A 16,560-nucleotide genomic window follows, 5' to 3' on the forward strand; every position below is an offset into this window, starting at 1 on the left:
TCAGCGCGGCCCGGGACCCACCCCCTGCCCTGACAGCGCCCCCTCCCCGCTCTGCTCGGCCCTCGGTTTCCGGAGGGCTGGCGCCTACACGCGAGGGCGGCGTCCCCCCCTCGCAGGGGACCCCAGCCCAAGCCCGGCTTCCCTCCGCCGCCCGCCCGCGGCTTCCTCGGGCTCGGATCAGCTACACGCCCTGCTGCGTCCATCCGCACCTGGTCCTCGGCCACTTGCACGGGGCAAGTCCCAGGAGGGCTGTGCACAGCCCGCGTCGCCGCTCTTCCGAAGCCGAGGCCCGGGCCCGCCACCAGCCCGACCCGTCCGCCCTCGCGAGTCAGCGCCCGGCTGCTACCCACCCCGCGCCGCGCAACACGCGGAGGCCCCGCCCCCGTCCGCCGGAAGCGGAAGTGCATCCGAACCGGCCGGCTGCGCGCGGCGCGCCGGGACCCGGAAGCACTTCTCGAGGCCCCGCCCCGCTCGCCAATACCGCTGCCGGGGGACGCAGCGCTTCCTCTCTGCGCTCGAGCTCGTGGTGGTGGCAGCAGGTGGGCCGTGCGGCCGGGTGGGGGCGCCGGGCGGGGGCTCCGGGGCGGGGTCGGAGACCGGGGCCGCGGCGGGCGGGGGAGGGGACACGGCCCGGCCTCACGGCGCCGCGGGCTCTCGCAGGCGCGCCTTCGACATGCAGAACGACGCCGGCGAGTTCGTGGACCTGTACGTGCCGCGGAAATGGTGAGCGACCTCCGCCCCCTCGACCCCCCACTCCCGCCCCCTCGACCCCCCACTCCCGCCCCCTCGACCCCCCACTCCCGCCCGCTCACTGCGCCCCCCCTGCAGCTCCGCCAGCAACCGCATCATCGGCGCCAAGGACCACGCGTCCATCCAGATGAACGTGGCCGAGGTGAGCCGGGCGGCGGAGGGCCAGTCCCGCCGGGGAGGGAGTTCCCAGGGCGGCCTGCGGGGTCGGTCATCCCCGGGCCCCAGGTCGGAGCGAAACGTGCCTGGCGGTCTCTGTGACGCGCGTGGACGATTCGCAGGTTGATAAGGTGACGGGCAGGTTCAACGGCCAGTTCAAAACCTACGCTATCTGTGGGGCCATTCGCAGGATGGTGAGTGTGCCCCTGCTGCACTTGCCGGCGCGCTGTGGACCGGGGAGGGGGATGTGCCGGCCGCCCGCCCTTCCTGGGGGTGCGTTGGGGAGGGGGCAGGGGCCGGGCAGGGACCACCGTGACGGGGCACTCAGGCGCTTGCGGGCGGCAGGGGCGGCCTGGCCTCCAGAGCCCCCCCGCAGTCAGGGGTGAGGCCGGGAGACTGGGCCAGTCTGCGCTCCGGCGCGGGGGAGCAGGGGAGATGGCCTGCCGTGCTCTTTTCCAGGGGGAGTCCGATGACTCCATCCTCCGACTGGCCAAGGCCGATGGCATCGTTTCCAAGTAAGTAAGAGGGCCTGCGTTTGGGCACAGAGGTTCTGGACCTTCCCAAAAACAAGGTTTAACATTGTCCTTATTTTTGTCCTAGGAACTTCTGACTGGAGATCACGGATGTGGGATATTTGTCATAAATAAATAGTAAAACCCATTTGTGTCGGTTTGTTCTATGACTGGGTGCGTTCTTCTGGGTGTCAGAGGGTCAGGGCTGTGCGTGTTTGACAAGGAGGGGCCGCTCAGCCGAAAGGAGGCAACCAACCTACAGAGTACGTTGCAAAACCACGTTTTACTTCGAACCACAAATACATTACCATTTGCAAACATATCACCACATGTGACTGGACAATGAGGTCAGATGGTCGTGTAGCGCACTTTTCAGTCTACAGCTGCTACCAAGTGCCGAGAGCCGTGTTAGGCCCTCAGACACGTCTCACACGTCAGGGCTTGTTCCAGAGAATGAGGGGTTCAGGCTGAAGTTTGGCTTCAATACTGGCTTTGCTGCGGTGACAGCTGAACACCACACGAGAGCAGCTTTCTGCACGGATGACACGAGGACACACCAAGGGAGAAACTATGGGTTGTACGTGAATACGTGAACTCCGGTCGTCTCAGCTGTTCTAAGGTCGGCACGGAAATTCCAAGGACACGTGCCCTTTTCTGAGGTGAAGCTGTGGACCAGGATGTACACTTGGGGTCGGTCCCTTGCAGTACTCGTAACCTAAAAATATCCTTGAGACACAGGTGGTGGGACAGGTTGCTATCCAGAAGGAAACTTCCACCTTCACCTTGGGTACGTGTGGCTTAAGGGGCCACGTTGGAGAGGACAGGGCGGTATTCCACAATAAATAAGCTTGGAATATGGACTTGGGCTTTGACCTCCATGCTGCAGTCTCCCCTCACCCCAGGAAGGAACGGCTGGCCTGTGGGCAGACACGGATGCTGGGGTCTGGGTGGAGTTGCTGGTGCCTGAGCGCTGTGATGAGAACTGGGGTCTCCTTGCAGAAGCACCGGTCCACACACGAGTACAGGCGGGGTTGTAGCCAGGGCCCTGTGACAGTTTCATAGGACAACAGTAGGGAAGCAGCTAAATGGCCCGGCCAACATGGACATTTTTGACAGCAGCTGACCCAAGGGGAGAAACTCCTCAGTTCTTCAGTGTTTGGTGGGGCAGCACGCTGGAGAACCAGGTCACAGAGCGTGCGCAACGGACACGCAGACCTGGGAAAGCAGAACACGGGCCCTGTTGGCACGTGGGGCACAGGCGACGGCCACTACCCCTTGGGCTCCTTTCACGACAGCCGGGACTGCTGCTCCCTCCTGCCTGGGAAGAAACTCTGAGCACCGACCCCTTTAGGGAGGTGGTGCCATGGGGTGCAGGGCCGTGGAGGAGCCCGTCTCCTGCCTGCTTGAGGATCAAGTGTGGTTTCAAGTCAACTTCAACAGATCTCACGTAACCAGTTTTTGTTCCCTTAAAAAGACCCATAGAACCAAATCCCAAGTAACAATAAATAACGCTGTTTTTTTCCATCACAATATTGCTTAGGAAGATCAAGAGCCAAGAGCAAGCAATCCAGACATCCTGAAAGTCCAGAGTGTCGCAGGTGAGCAGGGTTTCCCGGTGAGAGGTGAGCGGCGGGTCCCCCAGGGGTGGACCAGTGTCTGCGCCGAGGCCTGCCGGGCTGTGCGACGCTCGGGCACCAGGATTTCACAGTGACAGGATGCTCGGAAGAGTAACGAATGAGATAAACCGGAGTCTGCTCTGGTTGACTTAACCTAATGCCAGAGCTCTGCCTGTGGACACAGGGGAGGCAGATGGGCATCCCCAGGGGGGGCGCTGCTGGGCTGGGAGCGAGCCAAGCCGTGGGGGTGCAGTGCCGCGTCTCCACATCCGAAAACCTGTAGTAGCCAAGACTAATGCTTCGTTACGTTAACTTCAGCAATTTCAGTGTGTCAGGTACGGTCTGGAAACCCAGATCTTCACTGAGATGCTCGCGCAGCAGCTGTGGTTTGCGGAAGACGCAAGGGAGAAGGACGCTGCAGAGCTGGGATGACTGCACGAGGTAAGCCAGGGTCCCCGTGCAGCCCGCTCTCAGGCACGTGGAAAAGAACACAAAACCTCCCACCTTGTTCCTGTGAAAATGCAAGCAGGCTCTCAGGAATACCATGGGCATGGTGTGCTTTGGAACGAAAGCAGTGTCCCTCCAAGGACGCAAAGGTGTGCAGACAGGGTCGTCGGTCACAGAGGGCAGGTGGGTCCCCGCCAGGTGGGTGCCGAAGTGGGGACCTGTGGGCGTGCCCTGCAGCGCCTGAGAACACCGCCCCGGCCCGCGTGTGAGTGCCTGCACCAGGGCTGTCTCGGCAGCGGAGGCCAGCCTCCCGGCATGCGGAGGCCGGCCTCGGCTAGAACTGCTGCGTGAGGCGTCGGTAATGAGGTAACACCTGGCTCTCGGGAAGGTAGAGTGCGAGTTCCAAGGCCACCAGCACCGTGAACTCGAACCCAATTAGATCCCGTCTGTTGAATCGAAACCTTTCTTCTAGCTTCTGCATTGAAAAAGCGAGGAGATTACGCGGGGCCCGGGCCCCGTCTCCCACCCAGGGCAGCGGGTTGGGGTGTGGGTGCAGGCCCGGCTCCAGGTTCCCCACAGGCTCCCCGCAGGTGGCCAGGCCTTGTTGGGGGGTGGGGGGGCTGCAGGCCAGGCTGGGGCGGGACAGGCACACTCACGTCGATGAGCTGCTTCACTTCACTCCTGCGGAGGTCGCTGCTGATCTTGGCAGCGAGCAGCACGCACGCCCCGGCGCACAGCTTGCGGTTTTGCTTGTTGAGTTTGCCCTGCAGGACGAGCTTCTCGAAGTACACGTAGGCCATGGACACCGTCACGGGCTCCAGGCTGCACTCCTCAGAAAGGTTCCGCATCTCCCGCTTTAAACTGCAGGTTACACGGAGGCCCAGTGCTCAGGGGCCGAGGAAGTGGCCACCCTCTTCCTGCCCCAGGAGGGCCCTTTGGGCGCTGAAAAAGCCCCATTCCCTGCGGGTGGGCCCGGCGCAGCACTCGGCCCGCAGCGTGGAGGGCGAGCCGGCTGATGTTGGCCCGGGGCACTCCCCCCCAGCTGTACTGGCCGGCCCACACTGTCCTCCAGAGAACACCACAGAGGACACGGTCCCTGCTGTCCTGTGGCAGTGAGGAGGACAATGCGGGGAGAAAACCGCCTGTGGAAAGGCCTCGTGGTGTAGACACACCTGTGAAGCCCCTGCGGGTGCTGCTGGGGAGGGGTCGGTGGGGCGCAGTGGGGCCAGATGGACCCAGGGCAGGGCAGTCCGCCACTTACTCGCCGTGAGGTCTTGGGCAAGCCTCCTCGGCCCTCGATCCCATTGATCACGGGGGGGTCAGTGCCCGTCTCCCGTGCTGTCCCGGGAAGGCTAGGAGGTGTGGGTATGAGAGGCAGCGAGGTGGCCTGGCCCGCGGAGGTGGTAGGTAGGGGGCTAGGGAGCTGCTGATCTTGGCCTGGGCAGACGGCAGGGGGGGTCTGGGTGGGGCACATCTGTATTTGTCAAGCTCAGGGACCTACCAGAAACGGGGGAGGAGAGGAACGGCCCCATCGGGCGGTGGGGCCCAGAGACCTCGCCTCAGCCCCCCTTACCTCCGGATCTTGCTCAGCGTCAGTTTGATGTGCGGGAACTTCTCTCGGAAAGTCTCGTTCATGTCCTTCTTGAGGTCAGAGGGCTTCACATACTCTATCACCGTGGTCTGCAGGACAGAAGGCAGCAGGGTAGGGAGCTGGCCCTGCACAGGCCTGGGGGCCCACCCGCCCCAGCCCATGGGCTGATCTCATGCTGGCCTGGGACTGCGATGTGAATGTGCGGCGGCTTCAGGCACCGGTGCTGCCGAGGACAAGCCTCCGGACAGAGGGCGCAGAGTGGGCAGCCCCGGGCCGCCAGGGTGTGGGCTGAGGGCAATGGTGACCCCAGGGCGGTGTGGTCAGCGCAGCCCCCCGGCCTACTGTGCACCCCCTCCTGTCCCGAGGTGCTGCTGGTGTCCAGGGGGTGGGGGGCACGTCAGCCCTGCCCTGGCGGCTTGCCCTCGGCCTGCCCCCAGATACCCAGAGGCGTGCGGACCGGGCACGTGGTGATGCTCACCGTACCATGTAAGAGGCGAAGATGAGGACCCGCTTGTGCTTGCCGCAGGGCCACTGTGGGTCGTCCAGGAGGTTGGGGTTATACTCCAGCGCATCCCCTGCGTCACTCCCTGCATGCAGAGGGCAGCCCTGACCCACCACGAGCCCCAGCTCTGGCCAACCAGCTTCTGCCAACCCAAGCCTCCGCTGGAACCCTGGTCTAGTGCCGGGGGGGCCGTGCTGCTGGGGTCTGGGGTCTGGGAGGGGCTGCAGGCCGCGGTTCCCTGTCCCTGAGGGCTGCGTGGAAGGAAGGCTGTCCTGACGAGGAGGGGCCCCCTGCCCCCCGCCTCCATGCCAGTGCCCGGCTGGGTGAAGCCTAGGCTGTCTGCTCTCAGGGAGGCCCTTCTCTTGACCCTGCCCCCGAGCCTGGCGCCCTGTCTGGACTGCGGACTGTGGGCTGGAATGGGTCTCTGGTCGGCCACATGCTGTCCCTTGCCCAGCTGGTGTGGCTGCCTGCCCTGCGCCCAGTTAGGGCATGTGAGGCTACCTAGCTCCGTGCCGGCGGGCGCTGACTTGGCCGGGGCTGCTTTGTATCTTGAGACTGGCAGAGCGCGGGGGACGCTGGGCCGGGGCTGGGGCGGCAGGCCGTGGCTGTCCGTCTTGTGTGTGACCAGGGCGTTGGTAGGGTACAAGAACTTGGCATAAGACACCACCTGGAGAGGCAAGGGTGTCAGGGCTCAGTCCCTACTGCCCCTGGGCCCATGGCCCCGTCCTGAGACCAGAGGGAGGGCAAGCTGTGCCTTACGCCTTCCTGCTGCAAGAGGGCCCTGCACAAACGCCACCCTTCCGTGGACAGGGAAGGACCTACTGAGAGCTAACGCTCCCAGGCAGCCCCGTGCTGGATGCTGCTCACCTGGGGTTAGCGTCCTCAGCAACAAGAATGTTCCAGAATGCCACCCTTGCCCTCCTGTGTGGGGTCTGCAGCACAGGGACCTTCTCCCCGCCTCTGACCGACAGCAGAGGAGGCACCGGGACACCCTCCCGACGCAGGTCATTTTTCGTCACTTGGCCACTGAGTGAGGCGACGGGGTCTGTTCTTACGGGGCTGTGGGGCTTCCACCCACACCGGGCGTTTTATAAGATTCAGGGGGAAACGCAGCTCCACGTGTTTACTGCCTTGGTGAGCGCAAGCTCTGTGCCCGCCCACCCGCCCCGACCGTGGACGGCACCCACACTTGCCTTCCCATCTGCTCCCAGCTCGACGCCTTCCAACTCAAAGACCATCTCAGAAGACACGGAGACGCCACCGGAGGGGTGCCTCTGCTTCTGGCTGTCCACCCTGAGGTCACTGCAATGCACAGGATGGGGGACAGCTGCCTTCCTCTGCCCCTGGAGGAGGCCCAGTCCCGCCGCTCCGCGGGCCCAGCACTTCCTGTTCCAACACTCTGGAGGTTGGCAGTAACGGGGCAGCACTGACCTCTATCTGAGGCCACCCCCTTGGCCAGCGTGGCCCAGGCCCATCCCCCGTGAAGGGTTCCCTGTTGCCAGGCCCCCTGGTGCCGCCCCCGCCCTGACGGCCGTGTCCTTCTTCCCGGAGTTCTGTGTGGGACGCATTTGCCTGGACTGCTCACGAGGACGCAGGGCAGCATCCCCATGAGGCGCGTCCCAGGCATCTGCACTCAAGCAGCTCAAACAAAATAACGGTGCAGACACACCCCTGCTAGAGAACCAGGACCCAAAAGGCCTTCAGAGCTCCTGAGGAGCTTTGGCAGAGCCGATCCCGAGCTCGGTGCCTCCCCGGGCCGCTCACCTGACCCGCACGCCTTCTCCGTAGGGCAGCACTGAGAAGGCCGCACACAGGGACCGCCTGGCGCAGATGAGCACGATCCTGGGGGGAGGTGCTGGTCAGAGGAGGTGGCGGGCGTTTCTGGGACAGAATTCCTTCCCCCCTAGACTTGGGTGACACAGGCTGCTGGCTGGGATACCGGGCCCCTGGGCGCGCTCGGGCCTGCGCCTCAGCACCAGCACGAGCCCGTCACGCTGAGGGTCACGCTGGGGGGGCGGGGTCTGGGCCGCTGCTAGGAGAACAGGGCCGCTGGGTGGAGGCTCGGCAGCATGGCCTCCAGCAGGAAGGGCAATGGGCTCAGATGCCTCAGGGTTGGCAGGGCGGGCCGTGAGGGCGGGCGATGGGAACCCCTGGGGCCCCCAGGCAGCGCCTACACACACACAAGCTCCGAGGGCCACCGCACCAGGCCTGTACCCCTTTGGGGCCCCTGCATCCTGGCTTTTAGCTCAACCACCCCCTGTGCTTCCCAGACAAACCAAGCCCTTCTCTCTTGGCCACATTCCATTGCCACACCTGCTCTGTGGCCCTTCCCCTGGGCTACCAGCGAGGAGGACAGGGTAGGACCCAAGCCCTCGCTAGGTGCGAGGCGGACACGGTGGGCAGCTCCAGGGCTACAGGCAGGGGCCCAGGACCGGATGGCAGCCCTGCCTCTGGGCGGCCACGTGCTTGCCGTGGCACGTGGTACCTGCTGTTCCTGGTATCATACTGCCTCATGTTCTTGATGAAGTGAGTCTTCTTCAGGCCTTTGTGTCTTGGGGATCCGGATATGTGTTTGGTTCTGCAAGGTAAAAACCAGGTCACTCTTCCCTCCCTTGAGCCCCCCTCTGGCCCCGGGTCTCAGAGACTCTTACCTTTGAACTGAGGCACATCCCACAGCATCTTCCAGGAACTCGAGAGAGCAGCGCTGGGAGGCGACTCGCCTTCTGTAAGAAGACAGAGCAGGGCCTCAGCTAACAGACCTGGGAAGGGGCTGCCCTCGGACCCAGAGACGTGCGCTCAGTCTTCTCCCTGCCGAAGGGGCAGCCCACAGCCACCGACCGGGTCAGGAGCCGGTCTGGGGTGAGGTCTGAGCCTTGGGGAGGGCCACCCAAGGACCAGAGTTTGCCAGAAGAATCCAAGCGGGACCAGCACCCTGGTCCGCTGCCCGTGGCCTCCTAAAGCTCAGCCTACACGTCCCAGGCGTCCTCTCTGGCCCAGGATTGGCAGGGTGGGTCGTGCTTACCCACAGCAGGCTGAAGGCAATGAGGCGCTGCAGGAAGGCCTTCCAAGATTGGAGGAGCTGCTCCTGGAGAGCTCACAACCTCCTACCCCGTGTCAGGGGAGCTTCTCACGCCTGAAGGCTCAGAAACCCTGCGTGTCTGCACCCTCAGTTCGAGATCACAAACCCCGGTTACTGGCACCCAGGCCACCACTGTGGTCACCTGTCAACCTCCTAGTCCTCATGGGGCAGACATGCACATCTCACCAGTAAGGCCCACTTATGACAAAGCTGTGCAGATGGGCCCCAAGTCCCCACACCTTCCCAATGAGAGGGAGGCTCCCAGAGGCCAAGGCTGCGTGGTCCACAAAACAAAGCGACATGGGCGCTGCACTCAGCCCAGGCCGGCAGGTGCCAGGTGCCCTGCGCGTCTGGAGTGTGAACTGAGTCCAGGCTCCTGGGGAGGGGTCGGGGGGACACACGTGGCCGAGGAGGCCACTTCTGGGAGCTACAGCCTGCCCAGAAGCAACTCTGTCCTCCCGCAGGACCCCTGGCTGACAGATGAAGCCCAGTGTGGTCAGGCCACCTCACCAGGTGGAGCGAGCCTAGAATCCACGTGGCCACCGGCGTGTGCTAGGGGCCCAGCCGCCACCTCCTGCCATGGAGCCACTGCCTGTGGGAGCGTAGAGCAGCTGGGCACCTGCCCCAGGTCACACAACCAGGGCAGTCCTGGGGGACTCCAAGGCTGTCAGCCACAGCCCAGGTTCCACGTAAGTCTTTAAAATGACAGAGGCAGCAGACACTCGCTGAAAAGAAACCAGAATCGAACACAGCACAACCTCTAGTGAGATGCTGGGTGTCCCCCACTGCGGCCCCACCTCCGGAGAGGGGCGGGGCCTGGGGGGGGGAGGGCACCCGCCTGCGGGATGAGAGTGCTTGAGGGTGCTGTGAGTGCGAGAGTCCATCAGATAGGGGAGCCCAGGCTGGAGCCGCGGTCTGAGAACCGGCCGGGGGGGCGGGGGGAATGGGCCCAGGGGCCTCTGCAGGCGGGTGTGCAGCTGCTCAAGGGACGGCAGGAGGGGCATGTCCGGTGGACACCCAGCGTCCTAAGAAGCCTGGGGGGCGGGGGCGGGTGAGTAGGTGGACGGGCAGGACCCATGCCAAGAAAAGCCGCTGACTTGGGTAGAGCCCGAGCGGCCCTGCAGGGCTGGGCTCAGAGGCCCCGTGCAGCGGCCCCGTGAGGCTTCCTCAGGGCATTTTCCAGGTGGTGCCCCAACGGCTTCCGCACACCTGGGACCTCACCTGCAGGGCCCAGGCCAGCAGCGGTCTCCACAGAGGCCCGGCCCCGCACACAGCCTCTGGCCCGCTGCCCGGCAGGCGAGACATGGGCATCTGCCGCCTTGCTCGCACCTTCTGTTGATTCTGGGATGATGCCACTCAGCTCACCAGGCTTTAAAATCTGTTCCCAGTTGCTTTTGCAGGTACCTGTGGTTTTCTTCCACTTCTCTCTCCTCCTGAGCATTTTACAGATACTCAGCCCTCACGATATCTGCACACGATGGGCGGTGTTACTACTCTCAGTTCACACGTGGGGAAACTGAGGCACAGAGCGGGCAAGCAAGCTGCCCGAGATCACACAGCTGGTCAGGTGCTACTGGGACCTGCACGCCCGTGGGCGTTCTGTGCATTTGCCAACAGCAGCAACACTGCCTCTCTACCCCCTGCAGACCCCGGGGCTGGGCTGGCTGGAATTGAGGCCACCCCTCAACCATGCCCTCAGGCGCTCCTCTGCTGAACTTGGCCTGCGTTCCAGGTGTGCTGTTTGGGGTGGCATGAAAAGCCTATGACAATGCTGATCACCGAGCCCCAAGCTCTGATGCGCAGGTCTGCGGGGGCACGTGGGACATGGGAGGCCCAGGCGTGCAGACCTACTGTGTTCTCAGGATCAGGCTGATGTGCAGATATGGGGGGGCGGTACATCCCCGTCTGCAGAGGGCCGAGTGAGGGCACAGTGATGAGCTGGTGGCTGCAGAACATTCTGGAAGCGCAGCGTCTGGGCAGGAGAGAGTCTGGGCTCCCAGGGACCCCAGACTCTTTGGTGTGGAGGTGACTGCGTGTCGGGCGGCACCTGGTCTGCAGGGTTCTCAGAAAGTGGAGGCGGTAGGGCAGCTGGCAGTCAGAGCCCCGGTCATGGACGCACACGGCTATCTAGGGGCCGCCCCAGGTGGTCAGGCGGTGCCTACCCTTCCCAGAACGTGGAGCAGCTCAGCCGCTCCGGGGACAGTGCCCCTTTCAAAAGGGACTGCTGGCTAGTCAACCTCTGGCAGGTGGCTCCTCTGGAGGAATGTCCAGCCCCTCAGTGAGTCCCGAGGCGAGAGCACCACGCCCTCGCATGTGGCCCCAGCAGGATGGGCTCCGGCCAAGGGTGCCCTGCTCAGCCTCTCTGGAAACTGCCCCCCAGGAAGGTGTCCGTGTGGCCAGCAGGCATGACAGGACATCCCAGCAGCTGCCTCTGCAACAGTCCCCGCGGGAGGCAAGCCAGCGCGGTCAGCAGGAGCTGGGCACGCCGCACTCAGCGCACCTGCATGCACGGCACCCACGGTGGGGACGGACGCTGGCTGCGGAGAGCTTCTGGGGGACGGCGTGTGCTGCCCCCAGGGCGCGACACACATTTTACACCCCCATTTAGAAACACTGCTAACAAATACGCTACAAAGAACAAAACTTGGGCTCTCTGCTCCCTGCACCGCCCCCCTCCCCTGCCAAGTCACCCCAGCCCAGGAAGCCTCTCTGCTGAGCCACGGCCAGGGCCAGGGTCCGCGGGATGGGGTCTACTCACCGGCGACTGGCCCGAGGCTGCCTGCGTTGGACTCTTGGGGGAAGAAGGAGCCAAGGGTCGGGGTGTGGGAGAGGCACAAGCGGCCACTGTCGGACCACGGGCCTGCTCAGCCTCTGGTTCACTGTCAGAATTGCCGCCCCCCACCCCAGATGTGAAATGCGCCTGCAAACAGGAAGCGAAATCACTACTGGACGGTTTCTATCGTCTGACTAACGCCCTTTACTTTGTCACTGCAGAAATACCCAGCCAAGGAAGGCTCCCACCTGAGGTCTGTTTGAGGGCCGAGAACCACCCAAACAGAGTGAGGGGCCAAGTGAAGGGGTCAGACCAGCTGGTGTGGGCTGTTGACAGGCACTCGTGCCCACGACTTGGGCCCCTCTCCTGCTCCGTGCCCATCTGAGCATGGCACCTGACCTCGCAGATCCTTGTGCATATCTGCCCAAGGAGTGGTGGTCCTGGGCACCCCATCTCACCAAGTCCCTGCCAGGAAAAGCACAAACCCCACATTCCAGCCAACCGCTCCGAGAGGCCTGAAGTTCCCCCGGTGATGGGACCCCAGGTGTGGTCTCTGGGGGCCAAGTCTCAGCAAGGCCTCCGAGCCGCCACGGGATGATGCGCCTCTAGGCTCTAACCTTGGCAACCATCTCCAGCTGTCCTCCAGCAAGAACCCCTCAAATCAGAGTTGTAAGCAAATTGCCAGATGCTACACTGAAAATGGTTTAATTTCGACAGGAGCTTGGCAGCTTCGGGAACACGAAGTGGCTCCTGGCCAGCATGGCAGCTGAAACCCCAGGCCCTTTCTCGGAATCGTTCCAGTGTGAACCGTCCAGAGCTGCGAGGCTTTCTGCTCCCCCCTACCGCAGCAATGTCCCTGGCCTCACGGCAGCACCCCTAGCTCCCCTGTGCCTTGGACACTAATGAGGGCTGTCGTGGGCTGAGCTGTGCCCCCCAAAAAGTTATGTTGAAGTCCTGACCCCTGACATCTGTTACTTTGGCCCTGGTTAGAGACAGGATCTCTGCAGATGTGACCAAGTGAAGAGGGGGCCCTTCGGGTGGGCCCTGATCCAATGACTGGCGTCCTTACAAGGAGAGGCCAGGTTCAGACACAGACACACAGGACAAGCGTCATGAAGACGGAGCAGAGACTGGAGGGATGCCTGGGCCACCCAGAGCTGGGGGGAGGCAAGAAGGCTCTTTCTCTGGGGCTTCCAGAGGGAGCGCAGCCCTGCCCCGCCCCAATCGCAGCCCTGCGTCCCCTAAGACAGAGAGAGGAAGTGAGGCTGCGGTCCGACGCTGCCCAGCTCGCGGGAACCCCCTCGGGTTTTCTAGGAGAGGAGGGTGCGGGGCCCGAGAACCTGTTTCTGCCAGCTGGAGGAGCCCAGAAGCCCGCCTGCTTGCCTTAAGTGACCGTGGTGTTGAGATGAAAGTAAACACCGTGTTAAAGGTTCTAGGAGGGAGCTTTGGACTCCAGTGACTTGCTCACTGGCTTAGCAGGAAAAGCCACACCGGGCTGAACCCCGAGGGTGAAACACAACTTCCCTGCTGTGGACTGAGTGTGAGCACTCACTGGGTAACCTGCTTGTGACAAGTGTCTGCTCACCTGGCCCTGGCCACGGCCACCCCTCACTGAGCCCTTGACCTCATCTGACCTCACAGAGCCCCTCAGGTATGTAGTACAGAAGGCAAAAGCACTTCACAGAGGAGTAAACTGAGGCTCAGGGAGGCTCCTGCCCAAGGTCACAACAGAGCCCCTGACGGGTGGACCTAGGATGACAGCGCGTCTATCCCCAGAGCCTGGCTCAAACCACCACACTCATGGTACAGACTTGAGGAGGGGGCCCCACTACCGCCACTCTGGAAATACAACTGATCCTCAGACTGGGCCTGCAGCTAAGAGCCCCTTGGCTTGGCTGAAGGCCCCTCATGCACTCTGCAGCGACTCTCTTGGGCAGAGCCCGAGGAGGGACAGTTCTGCGCAGGCAGGTGTGGCCCCAGAGGGCAGGAAGGAGGGAGCAGCAGGAGAGGGTTCATGTCCCGGGTGGAGGGACAGAGGGATGGGGGTGGGTGCAGCAAAAAAACCAAAGAGCACCCCGCTCACATCATTTCCCGTCCTGCGCCAGCGTCCTCCCCAGCTCCCAGGAACGGGTGGTGCGGGGGCCCCACCAGCCCCTGTGGCCTCGCAGGGCTTCTGCTCACAGCTGCTGCACCCAGCACCCACGCACCCCCCCCCCCCAAGCCCTTCCCTGGAGCGTGGCTCCAAGGGGCAGGCTGCCGGCTAACCTGGTTTGCAGGGTCTGGCCCACAGCAGGGTTGCCTGTTTGCTGAGCAGAGAGCCTAAAACGACATGCGGTCTGCCCAGAATGCACACGCACTCCAAAAGGGGAAGGGGGCGGCCCAGCGTCAGACAGCGGACGGAGAGAGTAGACACAAACTGCTCGCAGGAAGCTCGGGTCTGGCAGCAGGTGAGCCCCCTTCCCTCTGAAGCCCCATGACTCGTCAACGCCACAGAGGGACTGCAGAGGCCCGGCGTGATCTGGGGACCATCCTCCGGGCGGACTCTACGACTTCAAGGAAGAGGACAAGTAGGCTTTGGGGCTCTGGTTTTAAAATGGACTGATTTCCACGGATCAAATAGTTTTTTCTGAACATGAGCCTCCTCTCGGATAAGCAGTCCCGTCTCCCCAGGGATGGCAGGAGTGTGCTGCTCAGCAGCCGTGTTTGGGGCCGAATGATCGCTTGGCTCCACTCAGCCCCCTTACCGTCTCTGCGGCCTCAGCCAGGCCTGCTTGTGGAAGGGTCAGGTCCACGGGCATCCTCCTGGCCTGCCCAGGAGGCAGCCGCTTCTCCACAGAGTTGGAAATACTTCCGTCTACGGTGTGACGGTGCCCTCAGTCAGCACTCAGCCGTGGGCCACACACCAGAACTCAGAATGTAACGTCAAGAACTGATAACCAAGCCTGCATTCTGGTCTCAACCCCATCATCTTCAGCGCTGTCTGACGGCCAGGGGTGTGAGGCAGCCATGGTGACCTCCAGGTGACAAGAGCCGCCTCTGAACCCCAGGGACTCGAGGCCTCGGCCCACCCATGCAGGGCAGTGAGCTGCAGGGCTCTGCTCTCGGCCCCTCCCTGCATACCTGCGGGGCCTGCCTCAGGAGGGCCTGCCCTGCGGCTCTGTTCTGCAGACAAAGGCTAAGCAATGCCCTTCCAGAAGGACTGCGATAGCAGCCTCTCCGGAGTCCCAGGCCCAGGCACCAAATCACTCGTCACGGTGAAGGTGGGCAGTGGGAGGGTAGGGGATAGCCCCAGCGTCTGGAGGAGGGGGCACCCAAAGCTGAGCTCTGCAGGCAGCTGTGGAAGGGTCTCTGGGAGAAGAATGTGGGTGTCTGGCAGCCAGGGGCTTTCTGAGCACAGGCAGACTGGAGGGCCAGGGGTGGTGGCTGCTCTGGGTTGGGCTGAGGGCTTCCCAGACACAGGGAATCAGGGCAGGGAGAGTAAGTGCAAGCTGGGAACAGACAGGGCCAGGGACACTGAGCTCAGAGGGACTGGGGTGGGGGGACAGCAGTCAGCATGGAGGTAATGGGGTGGACCAGGGACCAGTAAGTTGGGAGGCGGGGAGGTTCGGCCGGGCGCAGGGGCTCGGAAGCCACATGTCACAGGGCAGGGGGACTGGAGGGGTCACTCGGCTTGGAGAGCACAAGGAGACACACAAGGGATGCTTGAGAGTCCCTGAGTCCTGGGACTGACGAAAGCAGGTTGGGGAGGGGCGTGTCCAGGGCTGTGTGTCTGGGGGCTGATAAGGGCGGAGGGAACCCTGAAACTCAGGTTTCAGGGGATTGCCAAGGTTGAAAGGGGCTGACAGAATTAAGGGGACCATGACCCCTGTGTCTGGGGACACGGCCTGAGGACCGCTGACCCCCACATCTTAGACTCATGGGGCCCAGGCAAAACTCTCTTTCTAGTGCTGGCAAAGCCCAGGACACCCCAACCCTGTGTCTGGGGCTCCCAGGGGAGCGGGGCCCCCTTCTGATCCCTAAGTCCTAGGCGACCCTCTGTCATGGGCTCCCAGGGCCCCAGGTGACCCTGATCCCCAAATCCTGTGCAGATGGGGCCCTGGACCACTCCACCCCCATCCCCTGGACCCATGACTCCCAGGTCACTCCGACCCTGTGTGCTGAGCTGTCAGGTCACCCCAGCCCCGCGCGGGTCCGGCCCAGGGTCCCCACTCACCTCTGGCGCTGCATGTCCAGCCCGAGTCCCAGGCCGAGGCCGAGGCTGGCGGGCGCGGGGCCGGGCGCCGGGCTGAGCAGGCCCTGGGGCGCCGACGCCCTGCCCGCGGGCCCGGGCAGCCCTGGAAGGCCGGCGGGGGGCGCGGGCGGAGGCGGCGGCGGCGGCGGGGCCCCGCGGGCGGGGGGCTCGGGCCCCGGGGGTCCTGGTGGTCCCGGCGGCGGAGGCGGCGGCGCGGGCGGCTCGCGGGCCTCGGCGGGCGGCGGCGGCGGGGGCTTCTCTCCGCCCGGGCCCAGGCTCGGGGGCCGGCCGTCCAGGGAGATGTTGTTGAGGAAGAAGAGCGCGGCCTGGCGGCGCCGCGAATCCCCGCGCCTCCGGAGCGCCTGCGGCGGGGCCCGGGCAGCGGGGCCGGGGCCGGCGGGCGGCGGGGCCCTGGCGGGGCCGGGGCCGGGGCCGGGGCCGGGGCCGGGGGCCGGGCCCTGGGCTCCACCCGCCGCGGCCGCGGCCATCCTCCGACTGAGCCCGCCGGCCGCCCGCCGCCACCGCCCCACCTGCGCGCACGCGCCCGCGCACGCCGCCCATTGGCCGAGGCTCGCCCACATGCAAATGTCTTGCTGTCGCGCTTACCCATTGGCCCGCGCGGTGCCGTGGGCGGGCCGCGGAGTTCCGGGGCGGCTCCCCTGGGTCCTAGAGGCGGTTTGCTGCGCTCCCGGGGAGCGGGAGACCGGCGCCCGCGGGGCACTCTACCCCGCGGGGCCTGGCCGGGGGCCCAGCGCCGGCGCTGGGCCAGGTTCGAATCCCCGCCTCGGACGCAGCGGCTACGGGGGCGCCGGCGCCCGGTTCTCCTTGCGGGGCTGCGGCGTTCATGGTCAGCGTCGGTGCAGCCTGAGTCTTTAGGCTCCAGTGCACGTCTCCTGTGGGGTG

The 16,560-nt window shown here is 64.3% G+C and overlaps 2 protein-coding genes across 2 annotated transcripts; one reads left to right on the forward strand and one right to left on the reverse strand.

Moving 5' to 3' along the window:
- Positions 1-407: 407 nt before the first annotated feature.
- RPS21 (ribosomal protein S21) lies at positions 408-1,566 on the forward strand. The gene is made up of 6 exons (XM_036105382.2): positions 408-539; positions 661-723; positions 829-892; positions 1,029-1,100; positions 1,366-1,421; positions 1,507-1,566. The coding sequence occupies exons 2-6, from the start codon at positions 674-676 to the stop codon at positions 1,514-1,516; spliced, it is 252 nt and encodes an 83-aa protein (XP_035961275.1). The 5' UTR covers positions 408-539; positions 661-673; the 3' UTR covers positions 1,517-1,566.
- Positions 1,567-1,682: 116 nt separating this feature from the next.
- On the reverse strand, positions 1,683-16,145 carry CABLES2 (Cdk5 and Abl enzyme substrate 2). Its single transcript, XM_036105323.2, has 10 exons — positions 15,640-16,145; positions 8,226-8,297; positions 8,060-8,152; positions 7,339-7,416; positions 6,768-6,876; positions 6,076-6,241; positions 5,556-5,659; positions 5,055-5,161; positions 4,138-4,342; positions 1,683-3,956 (listed from the first exon to the last, which is right to left on the reverse strand). Exons 1-10 carry the CDS (start codon positions 16,143-16,145, stop codon positions 3,816-3,818), a joined length of 1,581 nt encoding a protein of 526 aa, XP_035961216.2. The 3' UTR covers positions 1,683-3,815.
- Positions 16,146-16,560: the final 415 nt, after the last annotated feature.

The sequence above is a fragment of the Halichoerus grypus genome, chromosome 10 (genome assembly GCF_964656455.1).
Source record: "Halichoerus grypus chromosome 10, mHalGry1.hap1.1, whole genome shotgun sequence".
Lineage (NCBI taxonomy): Eukaryota > Metazoa > Chordata > Mammalia > Carnivora > Phocidae > Halichoerus > Halichoerus grypus.